Here is a 22,521-nt window from a genome sequence, read left to right as displayed (position 1 = left end):
ACCACAATACTAAACACGTCACGTGACCTTGGAAAGTTCCAATCCTGGTCTTCTGATTGGCTCGTAGCACAGTGAACGAGATCAATTGATCCGGATCATTGAAGTGATCCGAACCTAACATCAATACTATTACAGTGCGGCGCTTCCTAACAAGAAGGCGGATTTTAGCGTCAGGGTACTAGCCAAGTTTCCATACTGTATGTATACTGTGCCAAGACTGCCAATAATTATTTTAAAAAAATCTTGAAAAAAGTGAGAGAGCATACCATTTTATCGGATTTTATTCTAAATATATCCTTAAAATGCTTAAAAATAATTCTAGAATGTGTGAAAAATTATAGAACTGTATTCCAAAATAAAAATATGTCATGTCTCATGTGTCTTGTGAATTTACCTTAGACCAGTTATAGAATAGACACGGCCAATTGTATATTTACTTATACTGAAAGTCGATGAAGCCAAAATCTACTGCCACATCGCCAAATCATGACGTCAGCATGGGATAGAAAGTTCTCTTTAGTTTGTTTTATTGTTTACATTATTTCCCATAGCAGATTGTGTCTATTCCAGCGGGAGTCTACCATTTTAATGAATAATAATCTATATCCTTCTGAAATAGACACAATCTGAACGTTTTCTATTCGATGATGACGTCATGATTTGGCGATATGGAAGTACATGTTGGCTTCAGAGGCTAGACATCCCGGTGTGTCTATTCTATAACTGGTCTAAGGAATTGACCGAATCAGCTTTGAGGTTATGAGCTCAGAGTTCAGGATTGAGGTTATGGTTTTGTTTTGATCTTGTAGCATGATTCTTTTTTTATTTGAAAATTTGTAAGTACACAGCAAGCATTTTATTTTTAAATTTCAAATTGGGTACTGTTTCTCTGGATCATTCTGATCCTGAATCATAGGGTTTTGATCTTAGCACAAGATCAAAAAATCCTGAAGAGTTCAAGCTAACAAAGTTGGAGCTTTCAAACCTAAAACTTTTTATTTGTGTTATCATTATTCGATTAAGAGTTTATAACGTTTCTACAACGAGTTTTCTTATGACAGCTATTGTAAAGAATTATCTGGGTTCTCTGTAGGACTGTAGGGTTCTCAGGTGCTACAAGATTGGCCTAAAGTAAAATCTCTGATGCAGATGAGTTATATCTTACTTGCTTATAAAACATTCGTTATATATTAACTATGCCACACGTGCAAAAAAGCAGTAGAATGCTGCGCCAACTTTGGATGGGTCCCAATTATACAAGCCTCTCAGACGCACTGAATTTTTTTAGGTTATTTACCTGATGTAATGTTTCTTATGGAATGCACTATTCTAGCAAAGTGGACGCCCCCCTGAAGAAACTTTGCATTTTCGGAAAACGCGGAAAAGTTTTTGTAAAGTTATTAGTTAGGCTTTTTGTATATAGCCTTAAATAGAATAGAAAAAGCCAGATGAGCGGCAAATAACTACTTCTTTTCCTAGTAGCTAGACAATTTTCACCTGGACCATTTTATCATATTAAACTTGAAATACTCAACTGTAATCGATTTACTTGAGGCAGAACCTTCCATACATGTGGTATATTCTTAATCTTTCATGTTTTACACGATGTTGATCGTTCGATAAACTTTCTGGCTTGTGTAGGTAACTCTAAACATTATCTATATATTCATGTTTTACTCACTGCAGTATCTTTCTTCAAACAGTGCGTTCGTTAAGTCGCGCACATCCAAATAAACATGTCTGTAAAAATTGGAGTTCTTATATTTGTTTCGTGGCTACTGCAACATAGTTAAGTTCAGTTTATTCTTTGCTACATTCTATTGACTAGGGAATTGACAGATTATGCTTCACCCATCAAAAGGATTGGCTCAAATGCTAAAAAGTATGTTCAAACATAGTGTATTAAAAGGGTTTTATAGTAGATAGTGCTTCAATTTTAAAATAAAAAAACATACTTTTGGTATGGATTTAAGATAAGGTGTTTCTTGTGCTCATGTTGTGATAATCGGATCTTAACCTAGGGCCGCAGTGCAGGATGGTTTCTCACAGCTTGGCGTTGTTGTCATTTGAGATGGGTGTCTGGCTTGGAAGTGTTTCGGCCGCATTGCAAGATGACTGCTAACGGTTGCCGGAAGATCAACAGATGGGTTTTTTCGTGATAGAGAAATTCTGATTGCAGATTCGTTCTCAGCGACCCCAAGTTTAGCCTGAAGTCTCAGAATGTCAACAATGTATTTAAATAATTAAAAATCATCATGAAAAGTCACTAACATGGTAGTACACCACGTTTCTGGAAACTTTTTACTGGTGACGGGAGTTATTATTGATTATAGGTAACACAAAAATCAAAATAATCGTGAGAAAGAAAACTGCTGATGAACGCGAATAAGACCGCCACTCCATTGTTCTATTGTCTCGGCTGCTTGGCTGAGCCTGGCTGGAGGGATCAAATAACCGACTGGATTGATCTTTCGTCTGTCCGCTAGGCGGAACTACGCCGACCATCGCTGGGTGGAAGATGTTACTGCGGCCGCTCGCATTCCCACCAACGCTGCTATTATTTGCTGTCTCAGCGCCAAGTCCGAGTCAGACAAGCATCCAGCCTGCACTGCGGAGGTAGGTTTAGAGGCGGATTCGAATTCTTAGTCAGTATTATGACCACCTGATAGTTGTTCAATCACTGTATATAAAAATAACATATGTAATTTGATTTGAATAGGTTACAACAGGTCTGCAGTGACATTTCGAGAGTATTGATGACTTTGATCACTGGTACATCTTATATTTTTTACAGACATTACAAAATAGATAAATCCAGGATCCAATACATATGGAACCTGAACAGGTCTTCATTAAAGCTGAACCCTTGGATTCAGATGAAGAACTTGCAGATTGTGACTTGAAGGTAAATTCTTTGCTACATTCCAACATTTGATTGATCTTTTCTAGTATTAACCATGGAGATATCAAATACAATTCAACCATAATTTTGTTTAGTTGCAAGCATTTATAATAATCATAGTCCAAAATCAGTTCCGACTTGGAGAAATATACGGAGCAGATGGAGGGAGATCAGGCAATTACAGTGATGAATAGAGTCATAGAAAGAAGTGCAGTTGTTAATTTGACGATTAGACTCAATCGACTCAGTGCTTTCAGAGAGGAAACTACGTATGCGTATCATGAGCAGTTGAACACTGACTAGAGACTACAGAACGCTGGCCGCTTTAGCACGGCAACATCGCCGCCGCTGTATCCCTACTACTCTCTGTCCTGCATGTGAACTGATGTTTATGAGTCCAGAAATTAACAGAAGATATCAGTCATCACTTTTATATGCACACAAGCGCAATCTTCATAATATTGTTGGTTCTCCTTTCGATTAACAGACTATGGAATAGTAGTAGGCCTATTTCATCTGGCAAATTATTTACAAAGGAACGAATCCAACAATAATTAATTTTTGTAATGATATGCATTACTGTTTTTAGATTATCAGAACTTCAACCATAACTAATATTTGTCTGTTCTCATCTTTTAGATTGATGTCAAGGTGGAACCTTATGAATATGGTTCCGATTCAGACGAAGAACACTATGAGGAAGTTCCTTCTGAAACTTTTTTCAAGCGAGTGAGTTAATCGGCAATTGTCATCTACTCATTTCATTAAGTTTTGTGCTTCTATGTGTCTTTTTGATTAATATATAAATATATATACAAATTAAAACAGGAGACACAAGACATAAATAGATTGAAAACACTTGAAAACTTACATTATAAACGGAAATTTTCGGGAAGTGAGTTCCCTTTCTCAACCGAGCAGAGAGTGGTACAGTTTGAAATCCAACGGTTACGACCACAGAGCACGGAGAGTCAATTGTAGCAGTAGATACCACAGATTACACGGTGCAGACGGATGGAGAGAAAAAGGGTACAGATTCAGGGGACATTATGGGGGTATTTAGGGGGCGGTTACAAACGGGAGATTTAGGATTTGAGTGGCTTATGAATAAGGAAAGGTGTAGCTTATGAATTGATAGAAAAGAGGAGATTCAAAATAAGAAATCAAAAAAGAATTAGACTAGAATTGGAGAAAGGAATTGTAGAATTGAACTTGAATGAAATTTATTTTCATTTTTAGTGAACATTTTATATATATTTGATAGCTGTGAAATTTGTTATGATATGATGAAATTTATTTCAATTTAATTGAACAGTTGGTGTAGAGTTGATAGCTATGGTACTATTGCTGTCTGTTGAGACCAGGACTGGAAGCAGCTCCAAGCACCCAAATAAAAGCCAATTCTTTCGTCTTGACATCTATGGAGGGGGCTGTTGGAGGGAGGGTTTGACTTTGAAGCATTGGTCAAAGTTCTTGTTGTGCTCAGAGCCATGGGTAGGGAAGTTTTTTTTTTAAGGAAGCCCTGTGAATGTTGATCTGGAGGTTAGGGCAGTGGTGGTTTCACCTATGTAGAAGGCAGGACAAAAGTTGCATCTTTTGAAGACTTTCTTTTGGATTTGTGGAGTTGGGTCAGAAGGCAGGAGTTGATACTGTTCAGGGTTGGTGAGTTGCCGGTTGGCTTCATTGATGTAATCTGTGGTGTTCATTAAGACTACAGTTGAGCTTTTATCAGCTTTGGTGATGAAAATACTGGGGTCTGAGCGAAGGTCTTTGATGGATTTGAACTCTTGGGTTGTGAGGTTCGGGGTTGGAGTGAGGGATTCAATGAATTTTTTAGAGCTGACTTTGTTCAGGAGTAGATTGCAGAAGAATTCAACAGGGTGGTTGGCTGGGAGTGACTTAGGTTCACGATTGGATTTTGGGGCAAACTTTTTGATGATTTGGTCAGAAGTAGTCGAGGGGGGAGGGCAAGAAGGGTCAGAAGTGTTCCCTCTCAATCCGAGGCCAAAAAATTTGCAGTGATCCCCACCATCTTGACCAGTACCTCGAAAACTCCACCAATCCCTTCTGAAAAGTAACTATCCTGAAAGGTTGTTACAGAAGCAAATCTCCTCTAAAACTGGCACCAATCCAACCACAAAAAATTCCCAAATCCCACAAACTCCAAAGCTCTGTACCACCTACTTCCCTGGAATTGAAAACCTCAAACCTGTCCTTAAAGATCTGTTCCATGTCGTCTCCTCCAATACCTCTACCAAACACCTTTTCCAGCAACCACCCACCCTCATTTATAAGCAAACTCCCAACCTCAAGAAAATTTTCAGTAAAAACAAATCACTCACCTCTGATGAAATCCCAACTCCACATGGTACCCTACCTTGCAAACGCCCCCGCTGTAAAACCTGTCCTATCACTGACTCTTCCATCTCCTTTACCAGTCCTATCACCAACTAAACCCACCAAATCCATCAATCCAGTAATTGCATCTCCAAAAATTGCATCTACCTCCTTTCCTGCAACTTCTGTCCTGCCTTCTACATAGGTGAAACCACCACTGCCCTAAACCTCCAGATCAACATTCACAGGACTTCCTTAAAAAAAAAAACTTCCCTACCCATGGCTCTGAGCACAACAAGAACTTTGACCAATGCTTCAAAGTCAAACCCTCCCTCCAACAGCCCCCTCCATAGATGTCAAGAGGAAAGAATTGGCTTTTATTTGGGTGCTTGGAGCTGCTTCCAGTCCTGGTCTCAACAGACAGCAATAGTACCATAGCTATCAACTCTACACCAACTGTTCAATTAAATTGAAATAAATTTCATCATATCATAATAAATTTCACAGCTATCAAATATATATAAAATGTTCACTAAAAATAAAAATAAATTTCATTCAAGTTCAATTCTACAATTCCTTTCTCCAATTCTAGTCTAATTCTTTTTTGATTTCTTATTTTGAATCTCCTCTTTTCTATCAATTCATAAGCTACACCTTTCCTTATTCATAAGCCACTCAAATCCTAAATCTCCCGTTTGTAACCGCCCCCTAAATACCCCCATAATGTCCCCTGAATCTGTACCCTTTTTCTCTCCATCCGTCTGCACCGTGTAATCTGTGGTATCTACTGCTACAATTGACTCTCCGTGCTCTGTGGTCGTAACCATTGGATTTCAAACTGTACCACTCTCTGCTCGGTTGAGAAAGGGAACTAAGTTCCCGAAAATTTCCGTTTATAATGTAAGTTTTCAAGTGTTTTCAATCTATTTATGCCTTGTGTCTCCTGTTTTAATTTATATTACAAACTTTTAAGTGTTTTCTATATAGTACATAACAGAAATCACTTGAAAACTTCCATTATAAACAGAAATTTTCGGGAACTGAGTTCCCTTTATATATAGTACATATATATATATATATATATATGCTAATATATCAACCGGGTACATCCGATAAGCAGTTTCACTTACTTGCTGACGTTTCGTCATTATCTCAAATGACATCCTCGGAGCACAGTTAAAGCTACACCGACTCCTGCCTGTGTTTGGAAGTTCTTCCACGTGATCGAAGGGAGTACCTCCTCCCCTCTCCTTCTTCCACGTGCTCAGCATGGCGCTGCTGGGTGAATGGAATTCCCGGAGAAGTATCTGGCTTTTGTGCTGTGTTGAGAATGATTTTCCAAAGGGAAGAGATATTTGTACTGTCATCCCTTTTGTTAAGGCTCCCTTGTTTCTCTATTTCTAGGGCCTCTCGTACAATCCTAACCCGAAAATCTTGAATGTTGGCTATTTGTTTTGAATTCTTAAAATTTATTTTGTGACCTGTGTTTTTTCATGGTTGTAAAGAGCTGAAGTGGATTGTTTGTTTTTTATGTTCAATTTGTGCTCCTCTATCCTGGCTGATATTCTTCTATTTGTTCGACCTACACAATTCATTCAAACACATTTGTTCTTGTCACAATTCAGGCAGGGAATACTATAGACGCCCTGATTTTCTAGTTCTAATCTCTGAAAGGGTACATAGCCAACCTCATTCAATGAGTTATAGAAGAATCACAATCATATGTGAAAAACTCCTATGATTTTATCAATCAAATCAAAGACATAACCCTAAATTCGGGGGATATACTAGCAAGTTTAGACATCATTTCCATATACCCCAACATCCCTGTTGAAGCTCTACTGAGAGCTTCTTCTTCAAAATGAGTCATGAAGAGATTGGCTATGGCTGGAGAGAGGGATGATCCCATGGGGGCTCCTTCAATTTGTCTGTAGTATTGGTTATTGTGAGTGAAATATGTATTTTTCAGGCAGTGGCTTGTCAGATCAATAATTATTGATTTAGAAAAGTGTGCATTTTGATTCATGATGATTAGGGCTTCATCAACAGAATGAACACCTTCAAAATGAGGTAATTCACAAACATCATGCATCAAGTGGTGAAACTAAAGGGGTGAAATCTCCTGATTTATCTCTGACAATATTCACAAGTTTCAATCAACATTTTAACATTCTACAATGTTATGACTTTTTCAATAACTTGTATTATTTCCTGTACCATAAATCCTGAATAAAATAACAAGAAGTGTATGTTTCAGCCTATTTTCAGTATAGTTTTCAGTGTGCTTTCCAGTTATTTGGCATGATATGTATCAACTTTGTCCAGTAGAGAAGTGTTTGCGTTCATTATCATGAAATTTACCTTAATTTAGTACTTGAACTTGTTGTATGGAGAGTGTGGATGCAATTCAAGAGAGGCAGAGAGAGTATACAGGAGACGTTTCCTAGCCGAAAACACCCATCTCATAACACGTTTTTAAGATTGACTGATGTCAAGATGGTAAGGGTCTAGGATCAGTTTCAAGGTACGAGAGGCCCGTCTTAATTTCTGAAGCTTTTGAGAATCTTATTCCAAAGTATTTCGAGCAGAATCCTCAATCCAGCATCTGATGGGCAGCTGAGATGTTGGATGTTTAAAGAATAGTTCAAAGAATATTGAAGATTAATAACTTTCGACAATTTCATGATACCCAGTTCAAGAGTTGAATGAACCTGATACTGTTTCAAGGATGCAGTTTTGCATCTTAGCACAAGATTGTGTTTCAAACATTTTATAGACAGATCACAGATAAAAGTACGTTCACAAGAACTGGTGCTGTAAATTTCCACAATACACATACATGGACCTTTTATTTTCCCTGCAAGAATAAATGGTGAAGTTTATTTGGACTTTCTGGTCAATGAACTTAACGAATTGATGGAAGACATGCCTCTCAATTTGAGGCAGAATATGTTGCTCCAGTTGGATGGCTGCTTCCCTCATTCCCTCATTATGCTAGAAACGTCCGTGGGTGGATTGATAACAAATTATGACTATGAACAAAATTCCTTTCCATTAAAAAAATAGAGTTGCATTCAATATGGCGGACCAGATTTTTGAAGTCATAGTAGAGTAGTATTTTCAATTTGAGAGGGATCCCCAATCATACCCACCTTATAATTACAATATTTTATGAGATACTATGCCGTTCTCATACTTTTCTCTCTCCTTTCTGCTCTGAATAGTATTGATTAATAATGTGAATATCTTCTGAACGGTTTGAGATATCGATGTGCGGTTTTCACCATTCATTTTTTCTTGAAATTTTGTATCGCATGACCACCTTCCTATTTAAAAAAATAAAGTTGCATTCAATATGGCGGATTCAAGATGGCGGACCAGATTTTTAAACTCATAGTAAAGTAGAATTTTTAATTTGATCAGGATCCTCAATGACACTCACCATCAAATTACCATTGTGTATGAGATATTAAGCCGTTCTCGGACTTTTCACCCACTCTGTATAAGTAATAATAATTATTGTTAGAATTGTACAATAGATTATATATATATATATATATATATATATATATATATATATAATATATATATATATATACAGGGTGTTTCAGAAGTAGTGTCGAGAATTTTAGGGTATTGTACCTGGATGCTAGGAGACTACAAATGTCATATTTGAAGTGTCCAAAACTCAGCGGTTATCCTTATAGCTGCCATTTTGTTTTTTTCACTTAAAAATTTTTATCTCAAGAACGAATGCATGCATGACCACTTTTCACCATTTAAAGATTAATTGTTTAATTCCAGATGTATTTAAGATGAAGCTTTGAAACTCGGTATGGCTCCATATGGGCAAACAGATGATTTTACAATGGTTTTCAGATGATAATGTTTGTCTTGTAAAAGTATTGTTGTTTCATTAAAAGTAAAGAACCAGATGTAGTGCTTCCTATTTCTTAGTCTCACGTTTCCTAGGTCTTATTTCTATCTTAAATTTCCAGTTTCAATATTTTCTTTTCGTTGCTTCTACACAAATATTTAATTATTGTAATGGAATTTAGTTCGCTGGAGTACACCGATATTCACTTCATGTATGGAGCAGCTCTTGGCAATGCGACCGAAGCAAGAAGAATGTATGCAGCTGCATTTCCAAACCGCCGTCTCCCTTCCGACAAGGTGTTCACAAGAACTCACAATCGGCTGAGAGAAGTTGGTTCATTTGAACGGAACAGGGTAATTGCTGGTAGGCCTCGAGCAGTTCGAAATGTTGCTTTTGAAGAGGAAGTATTGCAGAAATTCGATTTCAATCCTAGAACGAGTACGAGAGCAGTTGCAAAGCAAATCAATTCAAGTGCTTCTTCTGTGTGGCGTGTACTAAACAAGGAAAGACTTCACCCCTTCCGCTTTCAAAAAGTTCACTCATTGGTTGAACGCGACTATGAGCCAAGAGTAAACTGTGCCCGTTGGTTTCTTCAGCAAGACATTATCCAACCAAATTTTCTAGAAAATGTGTTATTTACCGATGAGTCCAGCTTTACAAGAGAAGGAATCTTCAACTCTCGCAACAGTCACGTCTGGGCCTTAGACAATCCTCATGAGGTCAAAGTGCGTGGTTATCAGCATAGATTTTCGCTGAATGTTTGGACGGGTATCTTAGGTAATCGCGTGATTGGACCATACATTCTTCCTAATCGTCTGAATTCTCCCACGTACATTACTTTTTTAAGAGACATACTACCAGAACTTTTGGAAGATGTGCCTCTTGCAAACAGATATAATATTGGTTTCAACATGATGGTGCCCCTGCTCATTTCGGAAATGTTGTTACGGACTTTCTGAACATGACCTATCGTCAGCGGTGGATTGGGCGGGGTGGACCAGTACCGTGGCCCGCACGTTCACCTGACCTCAACCCTTTAGATTTTTTTTTCTGGGGCCATATGAAAGACCTTGTTTACAGCACGCCAGTAGAAAACGAAGAAGACCTTGTGGCAAGAGTGGTTGCTGCAGCAGGTGCCATTCAAGATGATGAAAATGCTTTTATAGCAGTTCGACGGTCCATGATTGAAAGGTGCAGACTGTGTAATCAAGTTGAAGGACAGCATTTTGAGCAATTGCTGCATTAGTATCAGTGAACCGATTTGAGTGAAATTAATATTTTTCAATGTAAAATAAAATTTGGAGGAAAGTTATTCTTGTATATTTCTGTAATAAGAACGGTTTTCATGAAATTATAAAAAAAAATAATATAGATCTTTAAATGGTGAAAAGTGGTCATGCATGCAGTACGAAAAAAAATAATTTCTCTGTTATTCTTCGACCAATCTTAATAAATTAGGTATCATTGGAATCGTGAAAAAATTTGCTAACTTTTTTGTCTCTTGTAAATTTTCTGAAAAATGGACGGTTTTCGAGATATTCGCCATCAAAAATTTAAAATGGCCGCCATTTTGAAAAATTTCAACGAAAAAATTTATTTTTATTTTTTATAGTTGAGTCTTTATAGCATAAATATTCATGCCAAATTTCAGATCAATACAACATTTCGTTCTTGAGATAAAAATTTTTAAGTGAAAAAAACAAAATGGCAGCTATAAGGAGTTTTGGACACTTCAAATATGACATTTGTAGTCTCCTAGCATCCAGGTACAATACCCTAAAATTCTCGACACTACTTCTGAAACACTCTGTATATATATATATTTATATATATATATATATAAAACACGTTCACGTTCATTAAAACTCAGTTTTTAAAAAGAAATTTTATTTGCAAAAAATACATGTTAACACATCAAGTGGCTGGAGTAGACTAACTAAAATGAGCGCGCTGAGAGCGACACTAAGCGGTACTGACAAAAATAGTAGTCAGCACATCAATTGTTTAAGTTTACATAATTCCTCCCTCCTTAAGTTTTTTCGTCCCGAAAAATAAATTTGGGACACTCAAAAATTACAAAAATTAAAATGAAGTTACAAATTAAAGTTTACTAACTTATTAGATCTAATTTCTAGGTGGTACAATATAGCTTATGGTAGGGGTTGATGATATTGGTACTTGTGTATCAATTCGGTAATTTAGTACACTGGTTGGCTTCTTAAATTTGTAATAAACGATTATCAAAATTACAAGTAGTATAAATGTACTTAAAACAAAAATTACAATGTGGCGTGTCTTAAGGACGAAAGAATCTTCAAAATTTATAAAATCAATATCTCTAGGTTCAATATCATCAAGTTCACTAACATCTTCCAAATCGATAAGTTTAGTATGAATTTTATTTGGTACATGACTTAATTTTTGTGCATATGTGGTAACTGAAGTAAACGGTAATTTTACATCTGTCATTTTATCATTGATATCCAGATTGATAAGGAAAGATGAAGGAGTATTTATAGTGTCATTATTGATATTAATTTGATCAAACTTATATCCTAAAATACAATTACAATTTTCGAAATAATTCATAAATGGTCTATCATTAATTATTTCTATTCTTACACAACTATCCAAATCCTTATTATTTACTACAGACAAAATACAGTTATCATGTATAATTTCTCCTGAAGTACAAAAAGAAATAGAAGAGAATGTTTGACAATTGGTCAATTTCCAAAGCTTTTTGTTTTGAGACACAGATATAGTTTTTTCTTTTAATTTCATGGTGTGAACATTTGATTCCATTTCAACAGGATAAGACAGAAGGTCATATTTTTCAAATAAATCGTTTAATTTCGGTAAATGGATAATGTAAGTTATAACAGATTTCGATACAATACAAGTGCTATTACTAATTTCTCATAAAATACTGGAATCTCTACTAGCTAATGAATAATTCTTATAATTAATTAACCTACGAAAATCATCAAAGCTCAAAATTGATGGATGAAGTTTCCCTTCTTTGCAATACATCAACGAGTTAACAACATCATTTATTTCATCATCCAACAATTGTATAGTCAAAGTAATTAAGTCAACAGCTTGCATATTTTCGACAATATTGGCAGTTTCGTTAGTAATATTTTCTAATGCTTTATTATTTGAATTAATATGCTCAACATCGAAATTAAATTTCTTAATTAACTCATGGTTCATTTCAAAATTATGTTCTTCATTTTTAACAAGATGTAGTTCATTATTTTCTATTTTTTTAATAACTTTGTCGAGGTGTTCTTTGTCGTCAGCAGTCATAAGTCCTGTCAACCATGATATGGCGTTTCCTAATCCGTTCATTAGTCCACGTTTTACCTTTTTATTTTTATTTTCAGAAATCATTTCTAATTTAAAATATTGGTTGAGTGAAATTTTCTTCAAAGATTCAATAATGTCAGAGGATATGTAAGCGACCTGCAGATTATTAATATGAGTCTGTAATTTCAAAGATTGTATTTTAAGGTCAGTCACGTTAGTAAAATGGATAACTTTGTATGTGTCGTTAATGAGCATAGATTGTCCTATTTTAATCGGAATTATTCCTGCTGTCTTTGTCAAGTCTGTCAGTCTGTACGTCAACGTTGCTGGGATCAGGAACAACAGAAGGATGGTCATTGCCTTCATCTGCAACAATTAGATTATCTTTTACTTTTTTACGAGGCCTTTTCATTCTGTTAGGGTGGATTTTGATTAAATTTCTTTTCAATTGAACCTATCACCTTCCTTAGTAGCTGTGCTATACCTTGGAACATTTTTGTGAAATTTCGGGTTTTTGATGAATATCCTATCTGGTATTTCAGGTGGTTCCTCTCTATTTTTGTTACATTTTTCTGTTCGTTTTTCTTTTTCCTCGATTATTTTCTTGTAAACGGCATCATTCAACGCTTGTATTTCTTTGAAGTATTGATTAGCAAGTTATTCAGTGATTACTGCGGGATTATCCTGATCTTGATTATTTGGTAAATAATTCTGAATTCCGAAAGTTAGTTCATTTGGGCTCAAGTTGAATTGATCTTTTATCGAATTGTTATAGGTTCGCAAAGCTAATCGAAGTTTTTGTTCAACACTATATTTTGGGAATTTAATTTCGAGTCCTTGTAGAATTTCAATAATTGTGGAGTGTGTTCTTTCTATTAGTCCTTGAGATTGGGGATGATAAGGTGTGGTGAAGTAAGTTTCAATACCATTTATTTCAGTGAATTGTTTGTATAGTGCATTGTTGAATTCTAATCCGTTATCGGATTGAATGCATTTTGGAATTGGGAAAACTGAAAGATAGTTGTTTAGATTTTTTATTATTTCGATACTGTTAGCTGATTTCAATGTGTAGGCGGAAAGTCTTTTAGAAAACGAATCGACAATTGTGAGGATTTTAATATTATTAAATGTGAAAGTGTCAATCTGAAGTTTTTCGAAAGGTTTAGTAGGTGTGGGAGTTACTTTGAATTTAGTTTTAATTGGGTTTCTTTCATACTTGGTTTTCAAACAGATTTCACATTTATTTACAAATTCTGTTACGTCTTTGTGCATTGCGGGCCAATAGTAGTTTTTACGTATTTGCTTATAATTCTCGTTAATTCCTCTGTGGAAGTTTTTGTCTTCATGACATCGAGCTATTATCATTGTTTGTTCATCTACATCAGTTATGTCGGCGTTTATTCTTTTGTAGATTCGGAATTTTATGTTGGGAACTATTTTGACAATTTCATTAGTCATTGAACTTAGAATTTCTGTTTTTAGAGCTTCAAACAATGGACTTTTATTTGAAAATACTATACCGTACACAGTATCAGGTTTCAAATATTCTCGTATTTCTTCTACGTTGTTTCCAATGTCACGTGCGTCTCTGTATTTGAAAATTATTCTGTTTTTATTAAAGATCTTTTTGAATTGGGGTTTTCCTTTACCTCGTGAAATAACTATTTGGTTTGCTTCAGTGTTTATGATACTATTTTCGTCCATTATACCTATTCTATCATCTGAACTTTCTTGAGAATGTTGTGTCATTAGTGAGTCATTGTCATTATCATTATTAGTATCATTTACAAGGTTTTCGTTGCCAGTTTCCACATCATTTTCATTAATATTATCAATATTTGCATTAACTATCGAATTGTTACCAATTTGTTCATCAAGATCATTCAATATACTTTCACTCACCGACGGAGGAGCTTCATTGTTATGGAATCTTAGCAGATCATTGATATCAATGTCATCGTACTCATCATTGTTATTGACATTGTCGTTGGCATTGTTCGCATTATTTTCCGCGGGAAAGCCTGGGAGTAATTCTGAATCGTCAAAACCTGTAAATTCATCACTACTTTCCATCATATTTACATTGAAAGGCCGTGAGAGACAATCAGCAACACAATTTGAGCGACCTTTTATGAATTCTACGGTGTAATCATACTCTTCCATTAACAATTTCCATCTCATTAATTTAGCATTTGGTTCTTTTAGAGAATGAAGCCATTGGAGTGGCTTGTGATCTGTTCTTAGGGTGAATTTTCTTCCGTACAAATATGGCCTGAAATGTTTCACTGCCCAAGTTATTGCCAACATTTCTTTTTCAATAGTAGAAAGATTTTGTTCAGCGGGATTGAGTGTTCTAGAAGCGAATGAAATTGGGAGATCTTTATTGTCAGTCATTTGACTAAGGACCGCCCCTAAGCTTACATTGGATGCGTCTGTTGTCAAAATATATGGATCATTCAATTTAGGTAACTGCAATATTGGTGCGTTAGTAATTGCTTCTTTCAGAAAATTGACAGCTTCAATGAATTTAGGATCTTTTGGGTTTATAGTGGATGTTTTTCTCAATGCGTTAGTTAAAGGTTGAGCTATTTTAGCGAATCCTTTTATCATTTTTCTGTAGTATCCTGCCAAACCTAAAATTGTTTTATTTGTTTAGTAGTTTGTGGAACGGGAAAATCTTTTATTGCTTTTACTTTTTCAGGGTTAGGCTGAATGCCTTTTTCCGAAACTATGTGACCTAGAAATAGAAGTTCTTTCTTAAAGAATTCGGTCTTGTCCAATTGTATTTTTAGTTGATGAGTTTTCAATCGTTTGAATACAACGTTCAGGTGTTTCATGTGCTCTTGTAAGCTATCACTAAAAATAATAATATCATCAAGATATACAAGAACATTTGGTAAATCACAAAATATCAAGTTCATTGTCCTTTGAAATTGAGGTGGACCATTTTTCAACCCAAATGGCATTCTGAGAAACTCATAATGACCATTTTCAGTACTAAAAGCTGTTTTTGGTATTGATTCGGGTTCCATTTCAATTTGATGGAATCCTGAAACAAGGTCAATAGCCGAAAAGTACGTTGCTCGACCGATTTTTGAGAACAAGTCTTCAATATTCGGGAGAGGAAATCTATCATCTTTAGTTTTGTTGTTCAATTTCCGATAATCTACTACAAGACGAACTTTGCGTTTTCCTGAAGCATCAGGTTTCTTCGGCACAACCCATAAGGGAGAGTTGTACGGAGAATTAGACGGTCTTATTATCTTTTGTTCGAGTAACTTGTTTATTTCATTACTAATATCCTGCCTAAATGAGATAGGATAGCGGTAGTTTTTTGAATAAACAGGTTCTTCGTCTGTAGTCACTATTTTATGCTTGAGCAAGTTAGTAGCAGTTAATATATCACCTTCGAATTTTATTATTTCGGGATATTTCATAAGAGTACTAATAATGCATTCTTTCTCTTCTGAGTTCATATGCTCAGTTCTCAATAAAGAAGTGATTTCGTCAATGGAGAGGGGATTATCGATCATCTCACCCATGTACAATTCACATTCTTCTACAGAAACTGTTTCGATACTCAACGTTTTGTCACAATCAGAAAAATATTCAATCTCAATAAAACCATTCCTATCAATATCAGTTACAATATTATACAACTGCAATTCCTTAATACTAACAACACATAGCTTATCTGATGGAGTGCAAACATTAGTTTTAATTTTCAATTCATTCCAACCTTTGTTGATTTCAATATGATTCATTCCTAACAGTGGTATCGTGCAATCTTTCGTTATGAGACAATTGGTCTCCAAATCAATTTTCGCTTTCAACCCTTGCAATGTTTGCTTTCCAATAAGAACATCATAATTATCGCTAAAATCATACACATAAAATTTTTCATCTTTATCAACACCATATTCTTAACATTAATATTTACACAACCTTTTCCATTAGATTCACCAGTGGGTGTACGAATTTTATAATCACAATCAATTATTTCTGTCTGAGGAGAAACCATTTGAGGTTTAATGAAATTATATTTACTACCTGTATCGATCAAAATTCGTGAATCATTGTAATGAATATGAGGCAAATCAAGAGAGATCGTATTCAAATCTAATACTACGTTTTTGGATTGTTGTTCGAGCCTACTTCTAAAAAATGATTCATTTTCTCGCAAAGGTCACTTACAGCATTTTCCATAGAACTCATTCTAGCATTCATGCTTTCAAATTCGGAAAACTCATTTTCAGAAGATTCAATATTGTGAACTGGAAACTTTTGAAAGTTGGAAACTGTTCTCATGCTCACATCGTTTGATTTTTGATTCAAATTTTGGTTGTTATTATTGAAGTTTGCATTTGGATTACGATTGAAGTTGTGATTTTGGAAACTTTGTCCATTACGAAATCTACTTTGAAAGGATTGTCCTCTGTTGAAATTATTTTGAGGCTGAGAGAAATTTCTCTGATTGAAATGATTTTGAGGTTGAGAAAAATTTCTCTGATTGAAATTGAAATTACGATTTTGAGATTGAGAAAAGTTTCTTTGATTTGAATTGTTTTGGTTTTGAAACTGATGGAAATTTTTCGGATGCGAATTTTGATTGGAATTTGACGAGTTTTGTTTTCCTTCAGATTTACTGAAAGTTTGATTCATTTGTGTTACATCAGTAGTAAATCCTAAATGTTTCAAATAAGCACTACTCTTATTGATAATAGCCTGTCTTGCATCACTGAGGTCTTTGATTCCTAGCGTTTGTAGGTGAGCTCCAAGCTGGTGGTTGATTCCTTCGACTAAAATCATTACAATTTGTTTATCCAACTGAGATGAGATAGTTTCAAGAATTGGACCAGTTAGTCCATCGAGTTTGTGTCTTGAGATAATCACGGTTCTTTTTTGTTGCAGTCTATTTATGAATTGAATAGGGTGTTCTTTTTGGTGTGATTTCATAGCAAGCAGTTCCATAGTTAATTGTTCTACTGTCCTATTATCGGCAAAGTTGTTTTTCAAAACATCAATCAAATTTGAGAGGTCATCTACTGTACTGTTGAGGATTACATCTTTAGCAGGTCCATGTAATTTGTTTTTACAATAGTGAAGGAGAATCCAATGATTGTCTGCTGCTTCCGCGATACGATTATTACAATAGTCATTTTTCAATTTTTCGACAACTTCAAGAAAGCTAAGTAGTTCTATTGGGTTTCCTGTATATTCAGGTATTATGTGTAGGTGATGTTTCGCAATTGGTCTTGAAATAAGGGGGTTATCCATTGTGCTTTCACTGTTATCTTCACTGTCACTGATTGTAGATGTAGAAGACGTGTTACCTTGAACTGTGGAGTTGGATACAGCTGCAGCCAGAGCCAGGTACGATCTTAACCTTGGCCGGTAATCGATAAGAAGTTTATGGTCTGGTCTGCTATCCTTCTTGCCTTTCTTCCCCAGGATGGTGGTTGTTGGTTGTTGGTGTTGATGAGTCACTCTTCCACTTGACGGTCTCGATGATGGTTCATATCAGTTGCGACCCCGACTTTCGAATTTTCCGCGATCACTTGTGATTGATAATTGATCAATATAAACTGGCGGTTAAATGAACAGCACAATTTTCACGAAATTTTCACGAAAAACTCTTCAGGGTCCCTGTTCGGGCGCCAAACACGTTCACGTTCATTAAAACTCAGTTTTTAAAAAGAAATTTTATTTGCAAAAAATACATGTTAACACATCAAGTGGCTGGAGTAGACTAACTAAAATGAGCGCGCTGAGAGCGACACTAAGCGGTACTGACAAAAATAGTAGTCAGCACATCAATTGTTTAAGTTTACATAATTTATATATATATATATATATATATATATATATATATATATATATATATATAATATATATATATATTATATATATATATATTATATATATATATATATATATATATATATAATCTATTGTACAATTCTAACAATAATTATTATTACTTATACAGAGTGGGTGAAAAGTCCGAGAACGGCTTAATATCTCATACACAATGGTAATTTGATGGTGAGTGTCATTGAGGATCCTGATCAAATTAAAAATTCTACTTTACTATGAGTTTAAAAATCTGGTCCGCCATCTTGAATCCGCCTTATTGAATGCAACTTTATTTTTTTAAATAGGAAGGTGGTCATGCGATACAAAATTTCAAGAAAAAATGAATGGTGAAAACCGCACATCGATATCTCAAACCGTTCAGAAGATATTCACATTATTAATCAATACTATTCAGAGCAGAAAGGAGAGAGAAAAGTATGAGAACGGCATAGTATCTCATAAAATATTGTAATTATAAGGTGGGTATGATTGGGGATCCCTCTCAAATTGAAAATACTACTCTACTATGACTTCAAAAATCTGGTCCGCCATATTGAATGCAACTCTATTTTTTTAATGGAAAGGATGTCATGCGATGCATGATTTCGATACGAAATTTCAAAGAAAAAATGAATGTTAGAAACTGCATATTGATATCTCAAACCGTTCAGAAGATATTCACATTATTAATCAATACCACTTATGTATCTCATAAGTTGAGAAGGCATGAAGATCTGCTATCCTAGCAGTATTGAACATTGCATTATATGAAGGCGTACTTCTTACGTCGTTAGTAAAATAAGCTTAGTATAACGTTTATTACTACAAAAAGTCAATAATCTCAAAATTTCACTTCTTTATTGAAATTGATAGCTGATCAAAACACATTTATATCCATTATGTAGGCCTAGGGTATTCTATGTTGAAATGCTCAGTCCAAATAAATACTATCTTAGTCTCAATAATATCTCATTTCAGAATTGCTTGTTGCGTGTTTTGCAGATACCTGTTGATGCTGAACCTGGTTGTAGTTCATGGGAATCGAGTATTGAAAATGACGATGATGAAACTATCGATTTGGATAGCAGCGAAACTCACTTGAATAGCAATGGTCAGAACATTCACTTATTCATTATTTTCTTAAATTTTATCTCTTATACATAAATAGTATATTTCACACATGTCGACAATGTTAGATCTTGAATTTGGTAGCTATTCATTTTTTGGAAAGAGCAAACAATACAAATAGTCGGAAAAGAGAAAACAGACTATTGCCCAAAACTTCTATTTCCTAATTTTGTCTCAAATCGACAAAATATTAAGTAGGTTATGTCCATTTCAATTTCTACACCAAATCATCAATCTTAAACTAAGATTAAGACACATTTATGTGTTTCACATTTATGTGTTTCTTTCACATAAATTTTAAACTTGAAAATATCACGACAATATCATTGACAATAACAGCTGTATCTATTGAGCAGATACTTCAAGTAGAAACAGTCAAGTACCGTATTTGAGTTATTTAAGATTAAAATATTGCACTTGAAATAAAAAATCGATTAATCATTCTGTTACTTATATCTCAGTTGAAAAGATATAAGAAAATTTAGTCGATTATTCATTTATTTGATGTATTCAAATAATTTTCCAGTATCAATTTCTGAAAAGTAAATTTATCTCTTTCAAATGAGTTGAACAATGCAAAAGTACCGTCAATAATGAACAAGTAATGAATCAATATCTCAGAGAAAGTTGTAATAAAAATATTCGACATGATCACTGCAACCTTGACTTCTATTTATCTTGAGTTGTATCAACTAACATCAACTAATTTGTATTAGCTTATCATACAATCTGTAACATATTTTGCTAAGAACTGATTAAAATAACTCTATATTATTTGTTACAAGTGGTAATTGAGTAGAATATTTCTAATCAATTTATTAATTCAAGCCATCTAAATTCAAAATTTATAGTTTTCATGTTTATTTTGGATTAAAATTTTGTAAAAATTGTACACGTTAAATTCTAACCTTATCTTGGACTGTGTCATCTATAGATTTGGAAGAAAAATAGCACAAGGAATACCTTATTATTTTATCTACCAATGTTATTACATTAGTCTCATTCGCATTGTAAAAAAATAGATTCAATACAATCCAGCAACGATCTATCGGTTGAATTAACGACTTGAATCTGTATGTACTCAAATGATATTATATTTTAAAAATTATTCAGTATTATTACTAACACAAAATATGACTAGAACAAAATTATTCTAAAACAACCAGTTCACATCATGGTTTTTATTATTATGCGATCATTGTTTTGTTTCGATTTCAGATGGCAGCGCAAATGAAAATGATGAGGCAAATGAGCTGCTGCTGAACAGTGAACAAGAGTTGATAGTGTTGGAGCCAGATGCTCTGAAGGCGGGGTCGGCATCTGATGACAAACAGAAACGGCCATTATTGTGCTCAGTGTGTGGCTACGTTTGTTACCAGACTTGTCATCTCAAGACGCACATGTTGAGTCACACTGGAGGAAAACCGTTCGCCTGCACAGAGTGCGACAATTCGTTCAATCGCGCATCCACTCTTAAGAATCACATGCGTCTGCACTCAGGCGAGAGACCTCACAAGTGCAGGTATTGCGAGTACAGCGCGATTCGGCCGATGCCTCTCCGCAGGCACATGCTCAAGGCGCATCCCAGCCAGAAACCATTCCAGTGCCAAGTCTGCGATTTTGGATGCTCCTTCTTTTTCCAACTCAAGGCACACGTGAAGATGCACACTGTTGAGAAGCGGTTCCAGTGTGACGAATGCACTTTCACCACCAAAAATTCTCATCAACTGAAACTCCATATCATGTGCCACACTGGCGAAAAACCATTTCCTTGTAGTATCTGCGATTTTAAATTTTCAAAAGCGAGTCATCTGAGAATGCATATGAGGCGGCACAACAACGAAAGAACGCATCATTGCATCGAGTGTGACTTCTCTACTTTCGACAATGCAACCCTCAAAGATCATATTGCTGGCCATATTGGCAAGAGACTCTACAATTGCTCTTTTTGTGATTATGGATGTAAGAATCGTACAAGCTTTGACAATCATATGTCAAAGCACACTGGGGACCTTTACGAATGTAAAGAATGCGGTAAAACGTTTACCAATTCGGTGTACCTTAAATTCCATACAATGTATCACACAAACGATAAACGGTATCAGTGTAAGTTGTGTGACTATAGGGCGTACAAAAGTGTTCATCTGACGGTTCACATGCGAAGACACACTGGCGAAAAACCGTACAAATGTGACGTGTGTAGTAGTAGTTTTAGCCAGTCTTCACACCTAACATTGCATATGAGAACACACACTGGCGAAAAACCATTCAGTTGCACAGTATGTGATTACACCTGCACTCAATCATCCCATCTCAAAGTCCATTTCATGGCTTGTCATCAAGGTTTGAAAATTCCAAGAAAGCCTCCCAAGAAGAAGTCGAAAAAAGTTGATCCATTAATTGATTCGAAATCGACTGCAGTTTTGATTATTGATTTGAATAATCCTACAACCAACTGAGATTCGCGATCGCACAACACTGCACTGCCCAGCTGTTCCATATTGGAACTTTGGAAATTTCTTATTGCCATTTCAAAACTTAGTTGACAATAATCATTATCTGTTGAAATGAGAATGGAAGTCCAATTCAAGTAGTACATGCATTATATATGATTGAATTCAATATTCTCATTAACTACATTGACAAACAATTCTTCCATTGGTGAATTCAATATTCTCATTAACTGCATTGACAAACAATTCTTCCTTTGGTGAATTCAATATTCTCATTAACTATATTGACAAACAATTCTTCCACTGGAGTATACTTTTTGTGTTTTCTCTTATTTTCAATTTCCATATTGTTTTATGGAAATATTACGCCAGAGTGGAATGTTGAGTTCCAAGTTGATGAAAATCTGTATCACAAAAATGCATTGCAGGATTTCTGTAAAAATAAATATTATTTTATTTTCATCCAGTCAAAGCCAATAATTATTGTTATAGGCCTATACATTAAAACTTTAAAACATGAACAGTCATTGAATATCGTATGAGACATCTAGTCCAGTCAAATAGTCGTTTTTCAGGAAACAGCCCCGAAAGAATTTTTCTCGACGGTTCTATATGTATTTTGGGGCGCTGAATTCGAATCTGAAATTTGCTGACAC

At 35.1% G+C, this 22,521-nt stretch overlaps 1 protein-coding gene across 3 annotated transcripts; it reads left to right on the top strand.

The window, feature by feature from the left end:
- Positions 1-752: 752 nt before the first annotated feature.
- On the top strand, positions 753-22,272 carry LOC111053295 (zinc finger protein OZF). 3 transcript variants are annotated; one of them, XM_039426149.1, is made up of 5 exons: positions 765-835; positions 2,795-2,905; positions 3,542-3,631; positions 19,287-19,395; positions 20,631-22,272. In XM_039426149.1, the coding sequence occupies exons 2-5, from the start codon at positions 2,831-2,833 to the stop codon at positions 21,869-21,871; spliced, it is 1,515 nt and encodes a 504-aa protein (XP_039282083.1). In that variant the 5' UTR covers positions 765-835; positions 2,795-2,830; the 3' UTR covers positions 21,872-22,272. The 3 variants fall into 3 exon arrangements, with proteins under 3 accessions (XP_039282089.1, XP_039282083.1, XP_039282078.1); XM_039426144.1 differs by having other exon boundaries at positions 768-836; positions 2,720-2,905; XM_039426155.1 differs by lacking the exon at positions 3,542-3,631 and having other exon boundaries at positions 753-836.
- The last annotated feature ends 249 nt before the right edge of the window (positions 22,273-22,521 follow it).

The sequence above is a fragment of the Nilaparvata lugens genome, chromosome 1, assembly GCF_014356525.2.
Source record: "Nilaparvata lugens isolate BPH chromosome 1, ASM1435652v1, whole genome shotgun sequence".
Classification (NCBI taxonomy): Eukaryota; Metazoa; Arthropoda; class Insecta; order Hemiptera; family Delphacidae; genus Nilaparvata; species Nilaparvata lugens.
Note: the sequence above shows the minus strand (reverse complement) of the source record. Positions and strands in the feature narration are given on the sequence as shown.

Coding starts and splice junctions, on each gene's coding strand:
- LOC111053295 (XM_039426149.1), top strand. CDS start 2,831: ATGGAACCTGAACAGGTCTTCATTAAAGCTGAACCCTTGGATTCAGAT. Junction 2,906..3,541: donor TTGCAGATTGTGACTTGAAG/GTAAATTCTTTG, acceptor CTCATCTTTTAG/ATTGATGTCAAGGTGGAACC. Junction 3,632..19,286: donor CTGAAACTTTTTTCAAGCGA/GTGAGTTAATCG, acceptor CGTGTTTTGCAG/ATACCTGTTGATGCTGAACC.